The following is a 27787-nucleotide window of genomic DNA, read 5'->3' on the forward strand; positions in this document are numbered from 1 at the left end:
AAACCAGGGATTAAAGAAAAAGAAAGTACTAAGTGCTTATAAAACGATGACCAATCAATTTTAAGGAAATCTACTTTTTAGCAGTTTAGATTTACATTTTGTTTATTCACATGGTGCTCAGTGTGTGGAACCAACTAACTTCTTTCTGTTTTCTCTGTTTTTTCACTTTAGGACCATGAAGATGATTATTACTTTCAGCATCACAAACACCATGTAGAACCCGTGGCTGAGTCCCAGTGTTAGCTCCTGCTGGACCCCAGCTCGTCCCTTGATATGATGTCTGGATAGAAGCCTGGAAAAAAAACAGAAACTGAACCTCACTTGCCTGTTTTGGGTTTGAGTTTGGTTTTCTACACTATTGTTTCAAAATCCTGTTTCTGGAGGCACCCTGTCCTGCACATTTCCCTGCTTTAACACACCCACTATAGCTATGAAGGGTGATTGTTAATGATCTGATTGGTTGAATTAGGTGTATTAAGAGCAAGGAAAGTACTAAAATGTGCAGGGCAGGGTGCCTTTAAGGACCAGGGTTGAGAAACAGTGTTCTACACCCATTCTTTAAAGTTGAGTTCATTCCATTCTTGAGAGAACCACTATTGATTCCCAATCCTTAAAGACTTCCATTACTTGTTCGCTATATTAGCCTTAAGAGAGGAGCTGGAGTAATTTAAAAAAATGACTTAAAAATTCTGTGCATGAGATAAGAAACCCTAATATAAATGACTGAGATGGGAGCAGCTACTTGATTTATGCTCACTCGTCACCATATCTCATAACCCAGTTATAGTAATAATGATTTCTTTGTTTTTGTTAGTTTAAAAATAAGCATCTACATTTCCATAACTTCTATAACCAACTATAGGCTATGGAACTCGCTATGCAATTTTCCAAGGTTTTTACCTTTTCTGAGCAGTTCTTTGCCTTGTCCGTCTTCATGTGCGGTTTAAGTGTTGAAGTTTGTCACAGACTTAAAGTATCTTTGCTCTGTACAATATAACCTTGTATTTGAGAAAAAAATATGAAAAAAAAACTTTTTGGCAGGATATGAGGGGATGTTTACCGTGTTTAGTTGATTCTTACAGGATAAATATAACTTGATTTATTTTTCACCATGTTTTTCCACAAGATTAAAGGCATCGTTACTGAACTAAATAAAAAAAAAAAAGAAACTCGAGGAAACCTTAGAAAGCAAGAAACAAACCTGCCAGTGGCTCTGTTAACTATAAGCAAGCCTGTTTGCTTGCTTACTAAGAAAAACAAGTTAATATATCTTATTTATTTGTTCAGATAATTGTACCAACATGTTTAACCAATTCCATGACCCACCCACTATCTAAAATTCCTTTAAAATTCCTTTAAGAAGCTTTAAGATGATCTTTCCCTGAGTCATGCCGAGAAGCTCCACCACATGCTTTTAAACACTGGGTTTCAACACGCTTGGAGGAGAGCACTAGTCCCTGTTATAAATGTTGTTGTGTTAGCCAACAGCCCACACTGACTAACATCACTTATGCTAAGGAAGTGTTTTCCTGTTCCCAGCACACCTGCTTCGACTAATCAGCTGATTAAAACCCCCTGATTAAGGTAAAGTTAGTGTGTTAAAGCAGGAAAAGCACTAAAATGTTCATTGCAGCGAGCCTCCAGGACCAGCATTAAAAAAACACTGCTCTATATAAGATTCCTGGCCACAGATGGCTGTGGCATCGCTAAGGATCAAACCCACAACCTCTTGATTAAATTCAATCAATATTAAGACCTCCTCTAGCATGCAAACATGTTTGTTTAATAGCTAAACTAGAGAAGCACCGATGAGCTCATATTTGACATAGTGTCTAGAGTCAGTGTAGCACAAATACTAAAAATACTAAACACGTCAAAACCCCACACTGCAGCCTATTAGCATCATCTCCTTTAGAAAACTCCGTTTCACACATCCCTTAGAGGGGATACGAATGTAAAGAGATAAATTTAGGTCTGGTTATTTCTACAATAGGGACATTGCGTCGGTTATGGCCTGACAGGCACAGTTGCATCATATTTTCTTTGTCTCGTACTGCGGACCACTTTCATTAAGGCAGAATGAGCCGACTGCTGGAGTAATTACTGTCTTAATGGAAATTCCCTGTTGAAAATGTCGTTAGCGCTGCTTATGCCAGATCTGGCTTCCTCTGCTGCTGAACTGCCAGTGTCTGCCTCAGTTGATAAACTAAGTTAGCGGATTAGCTGATTAGCTATGTTAGCGGTTTACAAATGGAAAATACACTAGATGGACAAAAGTATTGGGACAGCTAATCTTTAATTTTATATATATATATATATATATATATATATATATATATATATATATATATATATATATTTTGCACTTTTGTTTGAGGAACTAGTGTTTAATGGTCAGTGTAATGTTTATTAATTAAATTTTCTGACCGTTTGAGACTAAATGCGAAAAAAGAAAATTGGATGTAAAAACTCATTATTTAATGTTTTAGTGTAGTGCCAAGTATAAGAAATAAGTTTTCATTTATTTTTCCAATTTTAGTTTTTTCATCTCTGCCCCTCACAATCATAATTTCAAGAAAATTTCATGAAAAAAATTAAACAAAAAAAAAAATTGTATCTTTTATTTTCTGATTTTTACATTTTTGCATTTTGCATGTTGGACTATACCCTCAGATTTGTGTTACAAGATACAAAAATGGAAAAATCTAAAAAAACTAATTTTTTTCTTAAAATTCTGTTTGCAAAAGGCTGAAATGAAAACTAGCTAATTGTCAAATTGAATAAAAACCCAATTTCTTATTCACTGTACTGTATGAGCTTTACTGTTTAGGAAAGCCTTTTAGTTTTTTGAACATTCCTGTGCGGATTTGATTGCATTCAGAGTGACAAGAGCATGAATTAAGTATTAGAAGTATTGGATGGAGCTTTATCACAGCTTAATACTGGGGGCATATGTTTTGATATGTTAAATTATCTGCTCTAGAGAGTCCTATTCTATTGGCTGTACTTCTCTTCTATATGGACTAGACCAGCTGTGCGTGTGCATTTACACCCTGTGTCAAAACACAGTGCAGGCATTTTCACACCTGAAAGCCCGGACCAGAGTTCGCACCAAGCTTTGTATGTTTGTTACATTGTAAATACAGTATTTAATCCGGTTAGTTTCGGTTTCACACTGCAGTTTAGTGAGCGGTCTAAAGAACTTTACTACATCCTGTCCTCAACAGCTACCCAATTTTAACCGATTTTCACACTGTTTGATGATACAGGATGCTGTCATACATTACAAATACGTGCTTTCATACTGAAATACTTTGTGTTATGCTCTTTAACAAAGACAGACATGGTATGGCATATATATCAGGTGTGCAAGCTCCATTATACACTAGAGTTCTCCTTTAAAGAATCCATTTTACTGGGAAAACAACACATGCTAATGATTAGCGAGCCTCCTCCATCATGGTGCTACCCTCAGATGCTAATCGAGCACACGTCCCGTTATTCATTGTCTTCATTCTTTAGAAGAGCTGAACTGAGTGGCTGGGTTAGGGTCACTGCTGTGTGCATTCATGCCTTTGAATACAAAAAGAGATTAAAAGTAACACTTTCTATGAATGTTGTGTCTATTAGACTCTAAAAACATACTATAACACATAACACATTATAATGCATTCATAAAGCATTATAAACATGATCATAAATATTTAAAAATATAACAAATTATACTCATGTTTATCATGCATTATGAATTGTGATAATAATGCATCATCAGCTGTGTTATAAGATGTTATGTTAATACCAAGAACCTAAACAAAGCTGCCTTAATAAAACATGCTTTAGTTACTTTAAACCACTCATTAATTATACATTATAATATAATGTGTTCATAGGAGTCAATCATAGAAATATATATAGTATATATAGTGACAGATATACAGTATGATAATTCAACCCAGATGTTAAACATATATTACATAAGAACAGCTCATGATGATAAATCACAATTCATAATGAACATAGCTGTCATATCATATATATTTTTAGAAATATTTATAGCCATGTTTATAATGCCTTATGAATGCATTAAAATGTGTTATGAGTCTGTTTATATAGCCCAATAGACATGACATTTACAGAAAGTGTTATCACATTAATGTAGTAGTGACTGTAGTAGGGGTGGGAGAAAACATAAAACGCAGATATTGCGATATATATATTATTGTTTTCAATAATTTTTGCGATCTTTAGATCTAAAGATTTTTTAAACATTTTTCTATCGGTTCAGTTCTGTTTCTTTACTATGTTTTCTAAACCAGGCATCACCAGGAGTCATTAGAAGGATCTGTTGTTGCATTTATGTCTGTTGTGAATTTAAGTTATTTCTGTTTATTTGTTGTTTATGAATATATTTGTACAGATGTTTGTGAAGGCCTGCTGTGGTCTGACACTTTGTTTCTTGCAATACCGTTGGGTTGTTTTAAGTTAGGAAATGAGGTTCGAAATTAGATTTCATTTATCTTTTTTTCTTTTCATTTCTGTCAATCACAGAGAATTGCATTTAATGTAATGATTCAATTGTTGCGCTTGGAAAAGAAAATCTAGTATCTTTAAAATGGCAACTTTACAAGAGAAATTAATTTGAAATGATGTATTTTCCACTGTTGGACCATTTCTGCTGGTCCTTGCATGTTGGAATTTCTGCAAAATTAAAAAAAAAAAAAAAAATTCAATTATTTGGAAAGGTAAAAGTTGGTTAAAAATGTTCTTTGTGTAGCCAGCAAGCTCATATAATTAATTTATAGTTATAGGCAAATTTTACTCACTGTGACAAAGGAACAACAGTATGTGGGTGTTTCTTTTACACTTTCAAAGTAGATGTAATTTTCCTTTCAGTCGTTTGTCGCCTAGAATGAAGTTTATTACGTTTATTGAAAATTTGCTCTAACCTTTGACCATATTTTTTTTAAAAATGGTGTAATGTAATGAGCCTATTTTTTTGAACTATGTAATATAGAGAAAACTAAATAAAATGTGTATATACCTCTAAGCTTGTATTTGTGATTTATATTTATTAATGTGATAATGTTAAGATAGCATATTAAAATCAGTGTTTTTCCTGGACTTGACCAATCTATCCAGAACCTTTGGCTGGGTACAGCTGTCAAACATGGTGGAGGTAGTCTCAACAAGAATTCACAGTGAGAGTTAGCCAGCCTAATGTACAGCTTCCAAACATGGTGGAGGTAGTTTTATCATCTACAACTCACAGTGAGAGCTAGCCAAGCTAATGTGCAGCTTCCAAACATGGTGGTGTTAGTTTCATCATCTACTACTTACAGTGAGAGTTGGCCAGGCTAAGTTACAGCTTTCAAACATGGTGGAGGTAGTTTTTACACGCTGTCAGTGGAAAGACTCCTAAAATAAAAAGTAAGAGAACTTAGAATCAAACCTGGTTTTATCAATATGTCCATTAGCTTGTTGGGATATTGCGTATAATGGTGTCATCAGTTACCCATGTTTGGCCATTCTTTTCCTCCGCTGTGCATGTGTGGTATCTTGTTCCCTCCAGTTGTATCTATTTGTTCACTCCTTAGGGATGGGATGGTAATGCCTTTATCTATGGATGCTGCGGTTTACCTCTGCTAATGGCTCTCTACGGTAAAGCCTCCAACAGCATCTGATACCAGACAGAGATGCACACAGGTACAGTCTCACTGTTTTTCTCACAAACTGAATAAAAAAAAAAAGTGGAATTCTATTATTTTACATAGTTTGTGCCCAGTATCACATAGGCAATAAAAATGCTTATTTTTTAATTAAGAGTTATAATCTGATGGAAAATAAGAGTTTAATAAATCACACCAAAAGGTAAGACTATAGCCTTATGGAATTTGGCGATTTTGGTGAAAATTAAAAAGTGTTATTTATTGCATATGTGAATGAACAAAGGCATAATACACAATTCCCACACAATTTCCAGCACATTTGAGTTATAATCTGATGGAAAATAACAGTTTTAGAAATGGTCCAAAATCACACCAAAAGGTAAGACTATATAGCCTTATGGAATTTGGTGATTTTGGTGAAAAATAAAAAGTGGTTTTATTGCATATGTGAATGAAACTGGGCAAAATACACCATTCCAATATGATTTCCAGCACATTTGAGTTATAATCTGATGGAAAATATGAGTTTCTTGAATGGTCCAAAATCACACCAAAGGTAAGACTATATAGCCTTAGGTAATTTTGGTGAAATCATGTGAATGAACAAAGGCATAATACACTATTCCCACACAATTTCCAGCACATTTGAGTTATATTCTGATGGAAAATATGAGTTTCATGAATGGTCCAAAATCACACCAAAAGGTAAGACTATATAGCTTTAGGTAATTTGGTGATTTTGGTGAAAAATAAAAAGTGTTTTTATTGCATATGTGAATGAAACTGGACACAATACACCATTCCAATATGATTTCCAGCACATTTGAGTTATAATCTGATGGAAAATATGAGTTTCTTGAATGTTCCAAAATCACACCAAAAGGTAAGACTATATAGCCTTACCTAATTTGGCGATTTTGGTGAAAATTAAAAAGTGTTTTTATTGCATATGTGAATGAAACTGGGCACAATACACCCTTCCAATATGATTTCCAGCACATTTGAGTTATAATCTGATGGAAAATATGAGTTTCTTGAATGTTCCAAAATCACACCAAAAGTCTTATGGAATTTGGCGATTTTGGTCAAATTAAAAAACGTTTTTTTATTGCGTATGTCAATGAAACTGGGCACAATACACCATTCCAATCTGATTTCCAGCTCATTTGAGTTATATTCTGATGGAAAAAAAATTATAAATTTAGTTTTATAAATGGTACAAAATCACTCCAAAAGGTATAACTACAGCCTTATGGAATTTGGTGATTTTGGTGAGAAAAAAAAAAAAAAAGTGTTTTTTATTGAATATGTGAATGAAACTGGCCACAATACACCATTCCAATGCAATTCCAGCTCATTTGAGTTATAATCTGATGAAAACTATGAGTTTCATGAATGTTCTATAGCTTTACTTAATTTGCCAATTTTGGTGAAAAATAAAGTGTTTTTTAATTGCATATGTGAATGAAACTGGGCACAAAAGTCCATTCGTGTGTAATTTCCAGCACATTCGAGTTATATTTTGATGGAAAATAAAAGTTTTATAAATGGTCCCAAATCACACCAAAGGGTAAGATTATTGCCTTATAGAAATTTGGCGATTTTGGTGGAAAAATAAAAAGTGTTTTTTATTGCATATGTGAATGAACAAAGGCATAATACACTATTCCCACACAATTTCCAGCACATTTGAGTTATAATCTGATGGAAAATATGAGTTTCAAGAACGTTCCAAAATCACACCAAAAGGTAAGACTGGAAATTTCCTGGGAATGGTTGATTGTGCCTCGTTTCATACAAAAATGCAAAAAAAAAAAAGAAAAAAAAAATCACCATACTATCAGTGAGATCTGTCACACAGAGATCTGTGATGAGTGATTCAGGCTGCTGGGAAGGAGATGAGTGTGAGTAGTGTTTTCCTGCATTAGCTGCAGTGATAGAGAATCACGACCTGAAACTCAGAATAGCTGCAGTATTGATAGATGAATTAGTCATCAATGGGAGAGTACGGTTTACCTGTATCTTACTCTGCTGACAGTGATGCATACAGATTTATTATTCCTTTTAATGTATTGTTAAGTCCTTACCTACTGAATGTCATCAATTCAGCCTTTTTTTTTATATTTTTGTAATACTATTATAACTACTAACAATAATAATAATAATATCAAAGTAATAACAATTCTAAATTATTATTATTATTATTAAATTTGTATTTTATTTGGTGTAAACAATTTCTCATTTGTTGATTCTTCTTGGCTAGTATTTATTTATTTATTTAGCTAGTTAGTTAGACAGTCAGTTAGTTAGCAAGCTAGCTAGTTAATTAATTAGCTAGTCAGTCAGTCAGTTAGTTAGTTAGCTTGCTATTCAGTCAGTTAGTTAGTTAATGTAACTTGTAACTTAATAAGCTAGTTGGTTAGGCAGTCAGTCAGCTAGTTAGTTAATTAGTTAGCAAGCTAGCTCGTTTGTTAGTTAGCTAGTCAGTTTGTTAGTTAGTTAATTGGCTAGTTAGCCAGTCAGTCAGATAGCTAGCAAGCTAGTTAGTTAGTTAGCTAGTAAGTCAGTCAGTTAGTCAAACGTGATGAGTTCATGGCCTTAGTCAACTTACTATAGCTGATGAGTCTTCAAGCCCAAACACACCTCAAAAAAGTATTTATTTATTGAGCTAGTCAGTCATTTAATTAGTTAGCTATCTAGTTATTTTTTATTTAAGTAGGTAGTGAGCTAGTTAGTTAGTTACTTAGTTAAGTGGGTAGTGAGCTAGCTAGTTATTTTTTTATTCAAGTAGGTAGTGAGCTAGCTAGTTATTTTTGTATTTAATTAGGTAGTGAGCTAGTTAGTTAGTTACTTAGTTAAGTGGGTAGTGAGCTAGCTAGTTATTTTTTTATTCAAGTAGGTAGTGAGCTAGCTAGTTATTTTTTTATTTAATTAGGTAGTGAGCTAGTTAGTTAGTTACTTAGTTAAGTAGGTAGTGAGCTAGCTAGTTATTTTTTATTTAAGTAGGTAGTGAGCTAGCTAGTTAGTTATTTAGTTAAGTAGGTAGTGAGCTAGCTAGTTATTTTTTTATTTAAGTAGGTAGTGAGCTAGCTAGTTATTTTTTTATTTAAGTAGGTAGTGAGCTAGCTAGTTAGTTATTTAGTTAAGTAGGTAGTGAGCTAGCTAGTTATTTTTTCATTTAAGTAGGTAGTGAGCTAGCTAGTTATTTTTTTATTTAAGTAGGTAGTGAGCTAGCTAGTTATTTTTTTATTTAAGTAGGTAGTGAGCTAGCTAGTTAGTTATTTAGTTAAGTAGGTAGTGAGCTAGCTAGTTATTTTTTCATTTAAGTAGGTAGTGAGCTAGCTAGTTATTTTTTTATTTACATAGGTAGTGAGCTAGCTAGTTAGTTATTTAGTTAAGTAGGTAGTGAGCTAGCTAGTTATTTTTTCATTTAAGTAGGTAGTGAGCTAGCTAGTTAGTTATTTAGTTAAGTAGGTAGTGAGCTAGCTAGTTATTTTTTCATTTAAGTAGGTAGTGAGCTAGCTAGTTATTTTTTATTTAAGTAGGTAGTGAGCTAGCTAGTTAGTTATTTAGTTAAGTAGGTAGTGAGCTAGCTAGTTATTTTTTCATTTAAGTAGGTAGTGAGCTAGCTAGTTATTTTTTATTTACATAGGTAGTGAGCTAGCTAGTTAGTTATTTAGTTAAGTAGGTAGTGAGCTAGCTAGTTATTTTTTATTTAAGTAGGTAGTGAGCTAGCTAGTTAGTTATTTATTTAAGTAGGTAGTGCGCTAGCTAGTTAGTTATTTAGTTAATTAGTTAGCCAGTTAGTCAGTCAGCATCCTGAAGTGAAAATTGGAAGACAGCAAGGTGTCTAACATCCACCAGCTCCTTGATTTTATGTGAGGCGTGTACTCACATTCATCCATCCATCTCCCTATTCTCCCTAGTTTTACCCAACAATAAAACTAGTTACAGGTTTAATTTTTGCATAAATCCTCACTCTGCTGATTCAACCCTTTCAGAGACGATTGTGTGTGCATGTGTGTGTGTGCGCGAGTGTGATCAAGCAGATGCCTTCAGCCTGCCTCGCTCTCCCTAAAAGGACCGGCACTCCTCCGCTCCCCGACCGCGGCCCAGGCAACCGTTGCCACGGCAACCACGCTGAGACGGCATCCTCTGACTCCAGCTGACTGTAACGCTCCTCCTTCCCCTCCTCCACCACCTCTCTCATTCTCACTCTCTCTCTCTCTCTCTCTCTCATTATATTTCACTCTCTTAAAATTTACATCCATCTCTCTCTTTTTCTCTCTCTCTCACTTTTTTCTTTCTCACTTCATGCATCCATCTACCTCTCACTCTTACTAGCTTTCTCTTTCTCACTTCATACATCCACCCATCTCTGTCTCTCACTATTTCTCTCTCTGTCTTTATATGTATCTCTCTTTTACACTCTCTCTCTCTTGTCTCTCTCTCTCTGTATTACGAGCGTGTTCCCAGGACCCCATGGACACCATCAAATCTGCTGCATCTTCGCCCATACTCTCTCTCCATGGCAACAGGCCAGGCCGGCATTCTCCCCGCTGCATGACTAAGACATGCAGAGAAAAGTTACCACAATCAGAGAAAGAGAGAGAGAAAAAAGAGAGAGAGAAAACTCTGAGAAAAGGAAACACAGACTGGCTGTAACACAACTGAGGGGCGTCTGGTCATGATGATAAACTGTGTGGTTTCAGGAATGGCCTTCGCCCCTCAGTAAGACTACTCTAGGCACCAAACCTCAGACAAGATATAATAAATAAATGGCTGGATGGATGGATGAATAAATATATAGATGTATGTATGATAGTATAAATTATTGGTTGGATGGAAGAATTGAAGGATTGGATGGTTAAAGGAATGGATGGATGAATGGATGGGGGGTGGATCATTTGATGGATGGATGTCTGGATTCATATTTAGAGGAATGGTTAGATGGATGGTTATTATTTCTGTGGCCTTGACTACTTCTTCTGCAGGTCTTGTACCACTTCATGTAATATAAACCCTTCTACTTCCTTCTCTCTCCTGCATGTCCTGAGCTTCACTCGACTGTCTGCTTGCTAAAGGTGTTAATACATTCATGGTTTCAGCTCCTGCTTTCCAGAATTTAGCCCATCCCACTAATCAGTAGAGTTTATCACAATGCTCCTAACCCCTCTCTCTTTTAATTCTTTTCTGTTTTTCCTTTCCTATTTCACATATTGAGATGACCCAGTACTCTGTTGTGTCCTGCTACCTTTCTGCTCTGCTACAATGCTCTGGATCTCTGCATTGATTTATTCCCACCACACTCCACATCTGTACCAGCTGCTTAACCTGCATAGACTTTTACATTAAAATTAGTTTTCTTATAATTCATAACCTGTTCCTTCATTAGCCATACGTCCTCATTATTTTTCTGACCAGTAGCTTTTGTTGTTGGGTATTTTTTAACAGTTGTGCTAAATTTGATTAAACTTGTTAAAGGAATGTATGGATGAATAGATTGACTAATGTGTAGATTAATTAATTGTTGTATGAATGGATCACTAAATGATAAATATAGTGTTGTATGGGTGGATCATTGAATGGATGGATGATTGATTAATGTGTAGATTGATGAATTGTTGTATGGATGGTTTCCTGAATGAATGAATGAATGAATGAATAGATGTATAGATGAATGAACTGTATCAATTACTAATGGAAAGACTAATTGATGCGTAGACTGACAAATTGTTGTATAAATGGATCACTGAATGGATGGATAGAAGGATAAATTGATTAATATGTAGACTGATAAGTTGTTGTATGGATGGATCACTAAATGGATGGATGGATACATGTGTAGATAATGTATAAATGGATAAAGGTGTAGATAAATTAATTGTTGGATGGATGAACTATGGGATGGATGGATGTTTAAATGAATGGATTGTTGCATGGATGGAACATTGGATAGATGGGTAGAAGAATGGTTTGACGGATAGACTAATAGTAAGAGTAATGGGTGGATGGTATGAGCAATGGAAGGATAGATGGAAGGATGTATGGAATTCAGGGTCAATTTAAGTGCCAATTTGTGGCCTACAGCATTAGGCTATGGAGTTTCATTCTATATATTAAGGGATGAACTGGAGTGGCAGAACTAATCATCCAACATCATATATATACACATATATATAAGGCCATATTCTGTAATTTTTAAAGAGAAAGAGTCCCACTCAATCTATTGTTCTGGTACTCTTAACAGTCCAGTAGGAGCTGTTCTCCTACCATTTACCAAACCCAGATTCATCCATCAGACTGCCAGAAAGTGAAACATGATTTATCACTCCAGAGAAGATGTTTCTACAGCTCCAGAGTGTCTCCAGCCGGTTTGTGTGAAACCGCTGAGCCATTAAAACCCATTTCATGCATCTTCTGATGCTCTGCTGCTATGTTGATGTTGGGCCCTTTGGGCAGTTTAAGTTGTATGAGTGATATTCCCCCTTGTTGTTGAGTTTTGTTGGCCCTGGAATGCTTCTATTTTACAATAATAGCACTTACTATTGACTGGGGCAGCTCTAACACGGAAGTAGTGAATAGACTTGTCATTCCATGAGTGCTACGTGTGAAGTCATGAAGGTCTTCAATATAACCCATTCTACCAGACTAATACACTATATAATGCTCTATTATGTTTATATAATTCCACATGCTCATTCTGACAGACTGTAATACACTACAGGAAGCATATTGGGTGCTCTATAATGCTCCATAATGTTTATATGATCCACACACTTACTCCGACAGACTGTAATATACAGTAGGATGCATATGGGGCGCTCTATAATGCTTTATAATGTTGATAAGAGCCAGACACTAAGCCTGAGACTGTAACACAATACAGGAAGTAAATTGGGTGCTCTATAATGCTCTATAATGTTCATATGATCTACATGCTCATTCTCACAGACTGTAATCCACTACAGGAAGCATAGAGGGTGTTCTAGGATCCACACGCTCATTCTGACAGACTGTCATATACTATATAAAGCATAAGGTGAAATCTATAATGCTCTATAATGTTCATATGATCCATAGGCTTACTCTAACTGACTGTAATACACTACACAAACCATATGGGGTGCTCTATAATGCTCTAATGCTCATTCTAACTGACTGTAATACAGTCTTTGTCTGGTATGGCCTTGAATAGCACATGCTCTGCTTCCGTCAGCCAAAACGCAGCAATAAATTGTCGTAATCACGCCGCTAACGTCGTCACTGGGTTTCACACTGTGAGAAGGCCTACATACGGCAACAGGCGAGGCACTTGTAGAAGCAGAAATGTGAGAGTGAAGCGCAGTGACAGGCTGGGAGATTGAGTACGCACAGAGCGATGAATCCCCCGCTGGATGGCTGCTAACTATAGACCGTGTGCTGAGTGTTGGCATGCTTTGTTCCCTGAAATGCCAGCGCTGCACTGAGGAGAATAGCAGGCCCACACGCACCGAGGCGCAGGTGAACAGCTTCACTGTGTTGGACCTTAAAGCCAGACTCGCGATCAATTCGTCAATAAGCCTTCCTTCTTGGGGATGGTAATCAGAGCGTCCAGCTCGCCAGCATCATAGCAACAGTGTAGGTCTGATACAATTGGTCAATTAGACTTGATGAAGGGATTTCATTTTATCAATGAAATGTATACTTTAGTACAAATACTTCAATATACACTGAACGACAAGCATGTAGATGAGCTTCCCTGAGACGGTTCCTGACAGTTTGTGCAGAAATTCTTTGGTTATACAAACCGACTGTTACAGCAAAAAAAGTTTGATGTGAAAAAGTATTCAGCCCCCTATATCAATACTTAGTAGAGCCACCTTACTCTGCAATTACAGCTGCAAGTCTTTTGGGGTTTGTCTCTACCAGCTTTGCGCATCTAGAGGCTGAGATTTTTGCCCCATTCTTCTTTACAAAGAAGCTCAAGCTCAGCCAGGTTGGATGGAGAGCGTCTGTGAACAGCAATTTTTATGTCTTGCCACAGAAGCTCAATGGGATTTAGGTCAACAATTCAATAAAAAAAACCTTTATCGCAATGGAAAATATTTAAATAATGGTGATATCATTTTCAGAACCCCCCGAGGCCTGCATTAATCCGGTACCCACATACAGTACATGCTGGTGTTCTGTTCTGTCAGAATGAGCGTGTGGATCATATGAACATTATAAAGCATTTTAGAGCATCCCCCTACTCTCCCTATAGTGTATTACAATCTCTCAGAATGAGTGTCTGGATTATATGAGCGTTATAGAGCATTATAGAGCACCCCCTATGCATCCTATAGTGTATTACAGTCTGTCAGAACAAGTGAACATTATAATGCGGACATAATACACAATACAATTACACTTCTCAATACGGGTTACAAATAACAGTACTTGTGACAGTAATGTTATATTGTTAAATGTTTGTAAAGTAACGTCTCAACTAACGATTATTAAATTACACAGGTTAAGACATTATTAATTGGGCTGTCAATGTTAAAGAGTTAATGCATCCGATTAATTTGTAATCAGTAACACATTATCACATTTTTAACGCAAATTAATTATGCCACCAAGTTTTTCCCTGCCCCCACCCAAAGCGTGGAATTTTTTGTGGTGAGAACCTGATCTGGTCTCGATCCGACCCAGCTATCAAATATACTTCTTTTTAATTGAGCTAAACTGCTGGGTTGGTGCAGTTTAATCTGATATATTAGCAGTGTTGGGAGTAACGGCGTTAAAACTAACTTTTTTCAGTAACGAGTAATCTAACTAATTACTATGACTGTAACTATAACGCCGTTACCATTTCCGTTACTGCACGTTACTGTAGCCGCTCTATGAACTTTTTTTTTGTTGTAACTTTGCTTTGCCCTGGTTAAACCCTCTTCTTTCCGGTGAACTTGAGCTTCTGGCCGCTGTGCCTGTGGTTTGGCGTGGTGAAGTGAGGCACAATTGTGACGATTTGCTGCTCTAATCAATTCAGTGATTGCTGTGGACAGCCCAAGTTCCGAATTAAGGACGTTAAGCTCTTTTTAGCTGCTCCGGTTTTTGTAGTGCTGCTGCTTTCTCTTTTAGAGCTTAGATTCTCTGCCCGAATCCGACCTGACCCAAAGACCGTCCCAAAATCGGGCTCCTATTTTTATTTTATATAAAGCTCTGGTGTGATAATTAGAATGTTGCTAAGTAACCAATTATTATTGTTCACTAAAGCGAACGAAATAGCGAAAACTGAAAGTGAAAAAACATTTGTGTTAACTGAATCTAATAAAAACGGTAATTAAAAGGAAAAAACATAACTATCTCGAACTGTATTTTGTGTTTATAAAACTAACTAAAACGAACTAAAACTACTGAATTTTCGTGTTTAATTTATTTACAAGCGCTGTTGTACAGCGGAGTTGTACAGCGGGCGGTGTTGCCGAGCGCGCATCACCTCGTGGTCTGTGGCGTTAGTTCTTGTGTAAAGCGCTCACGCTAGCCGCAAAATACGACAGAAAACACTGAGAAACTGCAGAATTATATATGGGATTACAATATGAGCGCCAGGCAGATGAAAGAGAAACAGGAGATTCAGTATGTGAGAACATTTACCTGTGAGTAGCTCATTCCAGAACAAGCAAATCTCTCTCTCTCTCTCTCTCTCTTCCTTCCTCTCTCACGTTTATTAGATTGTTGATCTCTCTGATGAGATGTGTGAAAACTAATAAAAACCAGCAAGCCCACCCTAAAACAAATTAAAACTTACTGAATTAAACTATAATAAAATGAAAAATGTAATCAAGTAGCTCTAGCCGCACGTGAACTCCTCCGCGTTTGACTTGCAGCACTGTGTGTAGCTGTTCTTAAAAATCGTTTTAATTAAATAATAGTTTTATGCTATGTTTCAGTGTTAATTAACATAATTCTGATTATATTTCGCTCATTCAATCAGCCCGAAAACAGACAGTTTATGGTTTGGGTTGGCTCGGGCTCATAATGACAGTTCATGGTTCGGGCTTGGGCAGAACGTGATTTTTTGGGCCCGATCTAAGCTCTATTCTCTTTTGGTGAAGCTGTTATATTAATACCATTTTAACGGGCATTAAATTGTTGTTTTTGTCCATTATTTTGTTTTGTTTATATATACATATTTCCTTTGAGTGTGGCTTGGTTTGTTTAACTCCATCCCCAGATGCGTTTTTCCGTTTTTTCCGTTTTTTTCAGTATTATATGTTTTAGTAATTTTCTTTGGTTCTGTGAAGAATTTCGTTTTTATTTTTTGTAATTCGTTAGATTATATTTTTGTCAACATTTTGGGTTTATTTTCGTTTGTTATTTTTCTAATAATAATAGTAAATACATAATACATTTCCTTTTTTTTTGACGGGCGAATAATAAAAGTAACGCGATAGTTACTTTTACTGGTAACTAGTTACTTTTATAGTGGAGTAACTCCGTTAATAACTCAGTTACTTTTTTGGAGAAGTAACGAGTAACTATAACTAATTACTTTTTCAAAGTAACGTGCCCAACACTGTATATTAGCCAGATAATATACTGCTATTAACAAATGCTGCTTCTGCTGCTCCATGTTGTTTACACACTGAGCACGGTCTGTTCTGTGTTCACTGCTCACAGCCACGCAAGTCTGTAAAACACTGTTCAAAAGCACAGTGACAAATTTTCAGCGGTCTGTGTTAAAGCAGCTTCACACTTCACAGATATACGCACTGGAACACAAAATCTTCTCGCTATATTTACTTTCTTGCTGCCATGCCAGACAGCTCTGACCAATCAGAGGAGACAATGCGCTCGCGTGGTTTATTGGTGCACATTTTAGTGCGTTTAGGTTTATGCCTGTGTGAAACCAAACCAAACAGAGGGAGAAACGCTCCAAATAAACAAACTCATCAACTGATCCAGACCATAGAAACCAACTACATGTGTAAAAACACTCTTTTATATTCAGCAAATTAAGTTCTAATTAAAAAATCCTTACAACCAAGCTGAGAATTTTACAATAAAGTAACAAAGTTTCCTCTATCCTGTATATCATGCATTCTTTATTCCAGCGCCCCACGCTGGCTTTATCTCACCTCAAACATACAAGCATATATTAGTAATTTAATTAATGCCACTAATATAAATATAATTGCATTTTACAAATTATATATATATATATATATATATATATATATATATATATATATATATATATATATATATATATATATATATATATAATTCAGATACATAATTACCAAGATTTTGAGCTTCTGAACTCAAAATTAATGAGACGAGTTTATAAACCACATCAGTGTCGGTTCCAGTAGCAAGTAGATATCCACAGTGTTCCCATTAACACCAAGCTGCCTGATACACTCACACCTGTACCACACATCATGTCCATGGCATCGCTGTGCTGAGACCAGTCCACCACCTGGTCACTGGTGGGCCTATGGTGATCCTTTTTTTCCACAGGGGGAATGATACACAGTACCAGATGGGCTACATTACACCTTTGTAGCAAATTAGTTTCAACACAACATGTGGTTTCCTTTATTTTTTATGTCCCCTAGATAGTAGAATTCTGTTTATGAGGAGGATTTGATTGCATTCAGTCTCACGAGACCATCAGTCAGGTCGGTTACTAATGCTGGATGATTAGTCCTGCCACTCCAACTCGACCCAAAGGTATCCATTACTCCAAAGACACACTTGAGCTTGACGTTGGGCATGGTGACCTTGCTCTCCAGAGTGTCATCTCTTTGTAAGAAGGGGCATTTAGGTTCATTGTCGACACTGAAACACTGCATAAACCTCAATGGTTTAGTGAAGCCTTTTTTATCGGTGGACCTTCTTAAAAAACTCTAGTTACTGAGGATTTGGGTCTACCATCTGGAGGTTTAGTATGGTTGTGGCTATTCATGATTCCAGCCAGAAAGCATAAATGTCCTCTCTTTTTCTGAATAAGTAGGATTTCCCCTTCTTCTCCCCATCAGTCAGTGTTGGAAATGCTAACCAGTACAGATGTCTGTTAGCATTCTCCTCAAAGCGTGTTGAGCTCCAGTGGTTTTGTGTCAGTGCTAGTTTGAGAAGATGTGTTAGATCTTGAAGTGACACATTCCTGGCACTGGTGGTATTGTGTGCTTAGGAGAAACTGGCAAAACATTGGGGAAAAAAACAGCTAGACATTGACTGGGCCATTTAAACGCAAGAATATTCTTAGATATTCCTAAACCATTCCACTGTTTTGCCATGTGTTTGCCAATGTTTGCTGTGTCCCCTATATGCCATGTGGCAAACTGCAAATGGCACTTCTTGTCTTTCTTTCAACAATGCTTTTCTTCTTGCCACCCTTCAATAAAGGTCAGATTTGTAGAGCGCATGACTTATAGTTTTCCTGTGAACAGATTCTTCCACCAGAGTTGTGGATTTCTGCAGCTCCTCCAGAGTGACCATGGGGCTCTTGGGTGCTTCTCTGACCAATGCTTTTCTCACTCTATCTTTTCAGTTTCCATTGTCCTGAACATGTCAGCAGCAGTCCAAAAGTGATGATTTCTTGCCGATGGACGACCTAGATTGTGGGCAATTCATTAAAACGATCATCCTGCTTCTCTAAGTTTAATGATGTGCCTCCTCTCAAAGTCTGTCAGCTGTACAAAATGTCTGAGTGCAACGTTTTGGGTGGCATTATTTTTTTTTAACAATGAATACTTATTTAATTTATATAGTCATATAATTATTGATTTATTAAGGTGTTTACAACCTTAAACTGGTCAACATTAGACATTAGCTTTATAAGTATCTGCAACCACAAAAGGTCATAGCTTCTCTACAAAACTTCCTTCCTTTTCATCTCCATTACCGTATCATTAGAAAGATTGCATCGTTTTAAACCCAGCGAGAGAGAGAGTGGTTGTTTACCTGAGCCACTGGACACCTTCCAGGTGGTGATGAATATTCATTACAATGAAATACCCACAGCCGCATGTGCATCAGGGCTGAAATACAGTAAATAATTCATCGCTAGATTACTCAAACACATTTTTGAAAAAAGAAAAGATGTTCGTTTGGCCAGACAGGGACATGTCTGCATTGTTGGAGAATCTGGACTGTGCTGCAGCTCCGGGCGATAAGTCCTCGTGTCGAGAGCTCACCGTCGAGCTGCGCTGAGAGGATTTTTAATCTTCTGTCCTCCAACCTGTTTTATCAAAGGGCCTCGCTCAGTTCTGATGGCCACTTGATCACCCTCTCTCTCGCCTGTGCTCTCTCTCTCTCTCTGTTCAAATCCATCGTATGGATAAATGACCCTCCAACGGAAGACTCTGGGCCACATGCCACGCCCTTAACCATCTTTAATTCATGACGGCAGAATTGGCACAGAGCGGTGACCTCCTGACCCCATTATTGAACCCCTGTCCCGCTGTCTCGAACGTAGACCCTCAACAGCATGTAAAGACTCAATTGTCCATGGGATCCAATATTGCAAAGGTGACCTACAGAGAAGTCCCATTCAGATCAGCTTTAAATGTTGTGTAGGTCCGGCTTACACCATAAAAAACAGCTCTGTTCAGTCAAGGCATGGTCTCTACAAGACCTCTGAAGTCCTGTGTCCTGTGGTATCTGAAACCTTACATTAGCAGAAGATCCTATATGATGTTCTGTAGGTTGTACGGTTGAACCTGCTTGAGCCACAGTTAGCACATTTTCATAAATGTGGAACTGCCACCGTTCTGGTTCATGAAACCAATTTTGAACCAGTTTGCCGAGTTTCCATCAACAAAAATATGATCCGGAACCAGGAACGTTCGTTCCCGGTGCGAACTAAAGTATACCAGGTTCTTCAGTCCAAAACTTGACGACATCTGTGGGTGTGTCTGTTGATGACGAATGATGTGACGGTTTGATAGTTCCACTAAAATGAGAGGAAATGAGGGCTGTCCCTCCCAGAAAGGTGTATAAAGATAGGTAGTAAGGGAGCTGAGAGCCAGAGCATGCTCTCATCTTTGTATCCCCTGCATTTGTCTTGCAAACTGTATGTCCTAACACTAGGCCTGGACAATATTTCGATATCGGTATTTATCGCGATAAGAAATGTTTCAATAACGGTGATATCATTTTTGTGGCATATCGATATGTATTTACAGACAGGCGTTTTTTAGGCGTGTCAGTTCACTGCAGCGTTGAATACAATCAGCCTCCGTAGCCGAGCTACGTCAGTGCGTGATGACGCAATCATAAAGGCACGTAGCCAGATAGGCTAGGCTAGGCTAGGCTAAACCTGGGTCGGCTCCGCTGCGGTCCGCACCTAAAATCTCCCGCGAGAAAGCGAAACCAACCCTAACCGAGCGGATCTCAGCTCCGTGCCGCACCTAAAATCTCCCGCGATGAAGCGAAACCCACCGAGCTGATCTCAGCTGCGCTCCGCTCCGTACCTAAAATCCACCCACGATGAAGCAAAACCGACCCTAGCCCTAGCAGAATGAGACAAGGCTGAAGTTAGCTTATGAGTGCACCTGACGCTTCCACAAGTGATTAAACAGAATAAACAGTTGAGGGAAGCAGGTCTAATTCAGTGGTTCGGCTTTCAAAGGTCTGATAAACTTCAGACTTCAGCTTGCTCCAAATTGTTCTGGAGAGTGGAGCCAACTAGCAACGGTAATACATCCGTTCCTCCACCTCAAGCAGTTTCACTACATACAATATCTTCCTTATTCTGGCTGAAACACTTTTGTAGTTTATGTTGTATCTAATCTAGTTATTTATAGTTGATAAAGCCTATAGGTTTGCTTATTTAACGGGAATATCATGTTCCTTTTATTTATATGAAGGCTTTTTGTATTTCTTATTCTGGTTGAAACACTTTTGTTTTGATCTGTTAAATATGTTTACAAAAGAATAAGAAGCTCTGCCTCTGTTGTAATGTAAAGTTATTTATATTGGAAATATGTATAAAGGTTATAGGTTTATGTTTGACAGGGATGTCATGTTTTTATTTTGCTACATGCAAATAAAAGTGAGCATTTATTTATTCTGACCATTTTTTCTTTCTAAAGTATTTCTAAAGTTTTTGTGAGAGGAGGCTTTAAAGACTCAAATTAAAATTTCAGACAGTAGTGCACAGATTTCCATTGCAGGGATTCTTAGCAGCTTTTCTGAGGCCTTCAACGTATTTATATCGATATCGAAATTATATCGTATCGACCGAAATTAAATGTTTTGGAGATGTTGTGACCCAGTCGTCAGCCAGCCATGTCAGTCCAGTTCTTGGATGAGATACAGTTAGACATTGAGGCATTCAGGTTCTGTATGGTTTCTGCGGCACATTTACCCACAGATGTTTTAGTTGTGCCTGTAGGTGGCCAATTTGGTGTCCCAACTAGTGTCATGAATGATGTATGAGGAGCCTTGGTAACCCATGACCTTGTCACCACCAGTTCACTGGTAGCGCTTTTCCACCAATGCGGAACCCAATTTTGAACCGCTCGCCTAATTCCACCAAGAAAAGTAGGTTCCAAAGCGTAAAATGTGATGGCACGTGGCTTCCCTTTACCCCGCCGCTGTGCAATTCCCTCTGTTGATGATGTATAAAATGTACTTAATGTAGACTTAATTTAAAGACTTAATTTAAGTCTTTAAAGCCTCCTCTCACAAAAACTTTAGAAATACTTTAGAAAGAAAAAACGTACTTAATGTGTGGTGGAAATGTGGACTGGTTCGCTGAAAAGCACCACGGTTCTTATAAGCCTAAATGGAACTGGTTTAAGAACCAGACTTCTTTTGGTGGAAATCCAATGGAAAAATCCACTTGCTTGTTCTTCTATAGCTTGTGCTGTAAAATGAAAGCTCAGGGTTACCAATGGACACTAATGCTTTGTCACCTACAGTACATGGGCGGTTTCCTAATTAGGGAGATCAGGCAATGCCCAACCGGTGGCCAAACGGGAAGGAAATGTTTTCGCCACTGGGCAACACCCTCTGTTAATGATGTATGATGTGACATTTTGACGGTTCCACTGAAACTGTTGGAAATGTGGGCTGGTTCGCCATGGTTCTTATAAGCCCAAACAGAACTGGTTCAAGAACCAGAGTGCTCTGTTTGTTTTGAGCACATTTTGTAGAAACACCAAACAAAATCTGCTTGATGTTTTAGAGATGTTCTCACTTACTCATCTAACAATTATAGTGCCACTGAAACCACCTGGCAGTGGTTTTAATGTTATGGCTGGGCTGATATTGATCTATCTATCTATTAGTATACACACAGAATATCTCTTTAACTGGCTGTTGAGTTGGATGCGAATTCTACAGAGTGAGCCAAGCAGTGATTTATGGTCTCATATAATCCAAATGGTAATTTGGAAAAAATGATTATGAACGCTGGCCAGTTTTCAGCAGTGGAGTTTACTAAGTGGAGTGGAAAACTGTGGTTTCCCACTTTCTTGGACACAAGCCCCCAGTTTATTTATTTTGAGTGATGAACTCAATGGCTTGCGGCATTGGCTGCAAACTAGGAGCACACTTTATATTGAGAACGGAAAAGAACCTGGCTGCTGTGGACTCTGGTAGGTAGTGCTGACTGATCAATAAGTCTTTGGCTGGATAGACTGAGGAAAAAAAAAAAAACACCCAGCGTTTACTCCGGGGCCTGTGGAGGTTTCAGGAAGATCAATTCATTTCCTAGAGAAATTGGAAATTAGAGAAATTATTTGGTAATAGAGCACCTCGAACAGAGTTAACAAATTTAAAACAACTTGTTTTACACTCTTTACTACTGTTGTTTTGTCCACAACCCCTAGTTTTGCGAATCAAATAATTTCTTATTAAGCCTTTTTAGACACTGTACAAAATGATACATTTTTTGATCCGTTGTTTTACATTATTTAATACATTATAATTTCATGAAAAATTAAATAAAATAAAATTTGTATTAAAATACATGAGCTACACTTACTGGACAATCTGGGTATCCAATAGAAAAAAAAAACTTCCTTCTTCTATAGGTTGTGGTGTAAAATGAAAGCTCAGGGCAAGTTCTCCCAACGGACATTAATGCTTTGTCACCTACATGGGCGATTTCCTAATTAGGGTGAGTGAACGATGCCCCACCAGTGGGCAACAGGGAAGAAATTGTTTTGAGCACATTCAACCAGTGTTGAACAGTCTATGGGCCCTATTTTAGCTTTATCTTTAGACGAGCCTATAACTGTTCACTGTGCAGCTTGATTTAGGGTGTCTCGGTGTGTCTTTGCTATCGTAACAACAGGGGGGCCCCCTGACTTTGACGGATTGCTATTTTATTGGCGTAGCTACCTGGACGTGTCCAACGCTTCTCAGCAGAGGAAACTGACCTGCTCCTTTACACTGTGAAGGTGATCCTGCAGGATATTTACGGGAACAGCAATGCTATTTTGTATTCTGTTTATTGTTGATATACATGTTGTGTTTGTGCACTGTGGTGCAACTGTGTTGTCAAGATCGCAATGAAGGTCTGACTGTTGTCTGTCTAGGTTGTACTCAGTAAGTGGCGTACCTGTGTTTTCAATGGCGAAGATAGCAATATGGCAGAAATTTACCTGAACACACCTCATTTCCAGACCACCACGCCCATCACCGTAGATATATTCACAAGCACTGTTGCTAGCTAAACAACGCAGGTGTAAGGTGTGAACATAGACTGTTGGGGTGATGTAAGATAGCAATGAGCATTGCAACGTACCATATGCAGGGGTAAGATAGAGTTTTGTGGCGTTTCCAAGCCACACCATGAGGCAACACTTCATGATCAATTTACATAATGCTTGCCTATGACCAGACAATGTACACTCAAATAAACACTTGTCCTACAAAATCACATATGTTTGTTTACTTTCTTTAAATGTTATTTCTATTAGACTCTATAACTACATTCATAACACATTATAATGCTTTCATAAGGCATTATAAATATGGCCATAAATATTTATAAAAACGCATAACCCATTAGAGCCATGTTTATTATGCATTATGAACTGTGATTATATACTATATATACAAGCTTACATAATATGCTTGTTAAAATAGTGTATATCTATCGTTATTAATCTAGTCCCACAACAAAAGTCTATCACTTTACTTGGAGCGCACAAAGACCTGTTATAATACATTAGAATTGACTATAACTATATTATATTCAAGAGAAAGCAATTCAAAATACTTAGTTTATTACCGAGAGTGTGTGTATGAGTTGGCAGCTTTTTTAGTCATAATGCATTCAGCATGGTATTGACACAACATGTTATAAACACAGCAATTTATGCATTATGATTACAACTCATAATGCATAAAAACATGGCTATGATGGGTTACATATGTTTATAAATATGTATAATCACGTTGCATTATAATGTGTTACGGGTATGTTTATGGAGTCTTATAGAGATTATAGACATTCATAGAAAGTGTTACCATTTGTTATTTACATCAAATGTTTTTATTTATGAACTACATGTTAATGACATGTTATTGAGGTTTTTATGCTAATGCGATTTTTCTAATCGGTTTCAGACGTGTCGTCTGTGACCTTTCGATGTGGCGGTCAAGGATTGTCGGCAAGTGGAGTGTCTTGTCACCTGCTAGAGAATTTAACACACTTCGCTTGATCAGCACAACATACTACTGTCATGTTGTCCTTGGGGCAGGATGGCGAGTGTGAGTTGTGAGAGTGCTAGTGAACGCTAATAGCCTCTGACAGACACGACCACAGCCTTCTGCTGGTCAATGCCTGATCTCCTCTGCAGCGCGGCGAGGCTGTGCTGATGCTACGCCTCGGCGGGCGGGTGCAGACAGGGAGCTTTCAACATCAGACACTGTTCAACACCCTGGATAAAGGGTGTCATCACAAACACACAAACACACACACACACACTTCTTTATGTGTGAATACTGAAGTCTGTGAAGGAACATGAAAGAAATTATGTAACATTTTTTGCACTATATGGTGCATTATCATAAAACATCCATTTTCTGGTCTATTTTCATACATAAGGCGCACTGGATTATAAGGCACATTTTAAGAGACAAGGAACTTCTAAAGGAAATTAAGTTTGTGAACATTGCACAAAGTCGAGCGGGCTTCAAGTCAAATGAATGCTGGATGTTAATCTACACAGATTTCTCTCCTAAAAAACTTCCGTCTATTTACAGTAAGCTTGGATTCCCGAATTTCTCCAGCACTAAGGTTGGAGCATTAGCATTAGCAGGTAAAGCTAATGCCAGGGTAAGCAGCAGGCTACAAGCTGATAACACTCACCTCTAAACAGGGAAATAGCAGTTAGCGTATAATGCTAATGCTACTCCAGCCCCAGTGCTGGAGAACTAAACTGAAACTCCTGTATAACGCTGTACAGTTTAAACAACGAAGGCGGCAATGTGTGGGCAGGAGCGCGATGCCCGACAGACAAACCAGAGCTGCGGCTGTCTGCATCAAATGATGCATAGTTAAAGTTCCAGGGAGGTCTGCGTCAAGCTACATTATAGGCTACAGCGTAGGGTACATAGGGTACACAGCGACGCATAGGCTATGTCCTAGGTTTGATGCTGAAGTATAAATTCGGCTTTAAAAGTGTTCAACAAACCAAAATCCTCATTTAGGTGATTCTAATCTGGGGAGCTGTTAACTTGTGGTTTCTGAGGCTGGTAACTCTGATAAAGTTATTTCCTGGAGCAGTCCTGATGAGTGCCAGTTTCATCAAAACGTTTTTTGTTTCATTTACAATGTAGGAAAACATTGAGTCAGAAGGTATGTCCAAACTTTTGTCTGGTACTGTATATATGCAGACTACAGCTCTGGAAAAAAATGCTGAATTTCTTTGATTTTACCAAATTGAAAATCTTTGGAATATAATAAAGAGTAAGATGGATGACCCCAAGCCATCAAACCAAGCTGAACTGCTTGGATTTTTGCACCAGGAATGGCATAATGTTATCCAAAAGCAGTGTGTAAGACTGGTGGAGGAGAACATGATGCCAAGATGTATGAAAACTGTGGATAAAACCAGGGATATTAAACCAAATATTGATTTTTGAACTCTTAAAACTTTATTTTGCATTATTTGAGGGTCTGAAAGCTCTGCATCTTTTTTTTGTTATTTCAGCCATTTCTCATTTTTCGCAAATAAATGCTCTAAATAACAACATTTTTATTTTTTATTTTATTTTATTTATTTATTAGCAAAATCAGAAAAACTGATTCAGAAACTGAAGTGCTCTCTTCATTTTTTCCAGAGCTGTATATTACCAATACCCTGTTATGGTAAATGTGCATACATGGCTATATATCAGATTTCCGCATGGTTAGGAAACTCCAGACAGAAGAAGGAGAGAGCAGAATTAATCAGGAGTGATTATAATATTGAACCGCAGGCAGGAACCGTGCTCATTACAAACCTAACTCTCTGATAACATCTCATAATCTCTTATTTGAGCAGCCATCATTTGTTTCTCAGTCTGTGACGAGATAATAATCAGGTCTACCAGCGCCGTCTTTCGCCTTTCCTTCATACAGAAGGGACTGAATAAAGATTTGCCATCATATCAGTGAGAAAAATGATTACAGTTTTACAGTATTATCTCTGCTAGGTGCATTACAAGGTACTTATTTGATGTTTGTGATATTTGTTTATATATAGCTATTAGGGGTGGGCAATATTATATCGTGTACAATATATCGTAACACAGAAATATCGTGATATTAAAAATCCATATCGTGATAGAGATCTTAAAAGTAGTCTATTATTTACCGTCAAGATTTAAGTGTATTTATTGTATAATTGTTTTAGTTTGCAGTTTATATGCATGCACTAAATATCCTGCAATCTTTTTTGCTGCATTAAATTATTTCATGCTATATATATTTTTTTTGCCACATTATGATTATACTGTTATACTCTTATACTATATTCCTAAAATTAATGAATTATTTTTCTGTTTTCCTATATCGCCAAGTATATCGTTATCGCAAAAATACCCTGAAATATCGTGATATTATTTTAGAGCCATATCGCCCACCCCTAATAGCTATATAAAACAATCATAATTAATTTGTACATGAGCATTTTTCAACCTTGTTTTATCACCTGGTGCTTGAAATTTGTAAACTCCAGAGAATATACAAATTTTTTTCTCTACATAGATTCTCACATGTAAAAGTAGATAAGGAGAACCTAGTTCATATGGACAAGCCAGAAGACTGTTAAAATAATGTTTTGTAATCAGAAGAGACCAAAATAAGTATATATTTCTGGTATTTTTACATGAGAAACATAATGGAGAAAAGAAAAGCAAATATATATATATATATATATATATATATATATATATATATATATATATATATATATATATATATATATATATATATATATTCTTTTACCATCTGTGAAACGTGGTGGAGGTAGTATCATGGTTTAGGCCTGTTTTTCTCTTTGCCTCAGAGCCAAAAGAGCTTGCCATCCTTGATGAAACGACATAATGAATCATGAATTAACTATACCTACAAATTCTGAAGGTACTGTTAATGTTAGGCCATTTGTCAGTGAGCTGAATCTCAAAAGAAGGTGGACCATGCACCAAGACAAATGACCCTAACTAAGCACACAAGTCAACTGACCTGCTCTAACAAAGAATATTTAAACCTTTCAGACCTGAATTATGTTCCAGTGAAAAATATAAGAATGTTGTTTTCTGTCTGCAATTCACACGAAAGAAGACTCTTAATAGTCTAAAGAGAAATAAAAATGAAATTAAATTAACTAAAATATTTAATTGCTTTTTAATGTTCATTGCATTGGATGTCTGTGTTTAACATTTTTATTTTAGATTTGATATTGACCTTTTTACTTCACAAATCATCCATAAACAGCAACATTAACATGATAAGTGTTCTAAATCATATCAAATATTATAAATCAGCTCTTACTTTGCTTTGTTGGCTCTAGTTGCTGTTTTGTTTTTTAAAGCAGTGGGTGGGTCTATGCTAGGGGTGGGCGATATGGCGATATGTAAGAGTATAACAGCATAATCATAACGTGGCAAAATAAATAATATAGCATAAAATAATATAATGCAGC

The 27787-nt window shown here is 37.1% G+C and overlaps 1 protein-coding gene and 2 long non-coding RNA genes across 3 annotated transcripts in view; 2 read left to right on the forward strand and 1 right to left on the reverse strand.

Moving 5' to 3' along the window:
* The window catches only part of mpzl3 (myelin protein zero-like 3), a 32640-nt gene extending 29826 nt beyond the window's left edge, over positions 1 to 2814 (forward strand). Inside the window, exon 6 of the mRNA XM_022669079.2 lies at positions 172 to 2814. Coding sequence (XP_022524800.2) covers positions 172 to 243 — 72 coding nt within the window. The 3' untranslated portion in view covers positions 244 to 2814. The remainder of the gene's footprint in view (positions 1 to 171) is intronic.
* A 1731-nt stretch (positions 2815 to 4545) lies between these two features.
* Positions 4546 to 5872, reverse strand: LOC111192366 (uncharacterized). Its single transcript, XR_007425291.1, has 4 exons — positions 5513 to 5872; positions 5338 to 5415; positions 4824 to 4904; positions 4546 to 4698 (listed from the first exon to the last, which is right to left on the reverse strand). It is a non-coding gene; the product is annotated as an uncharacterized LOC111192366 (long non-coding RNA).
* A 2192-nt stretch (positions 5873 to 8064) lies between these two features.
* Positions 8065 to 9234, forward strand: LOC125782582 (uncharacterized). The gene is made up of 3 exons (XR_007425290.1): positions 8065 to 8421; positions 8709 to 8888; positions 9033 to 9234. It is a non-coding gene; the product is annotated as an uncharacterized LOC125782582 (long non-coding RNA).
* The last annotated feature ends 18553 nt before the right edge of the window (positions 9235 to 27787 follow it).

Source organism: Astyanax mexicanus, chromosome 18 (assembly GCF_023375975.1).
Source record: "Astyanax mexicanus isolate ESR-SI-001 chromosome 18, AstMex3_surface, whole genome shotgun sequence".
Lineage (NCBI taxonomy): Eukaryota > Metazoa > Chordata > Actinopteri > Characiformes > Acestrorhamphidae > Astyanax > Astyanax mexicanus.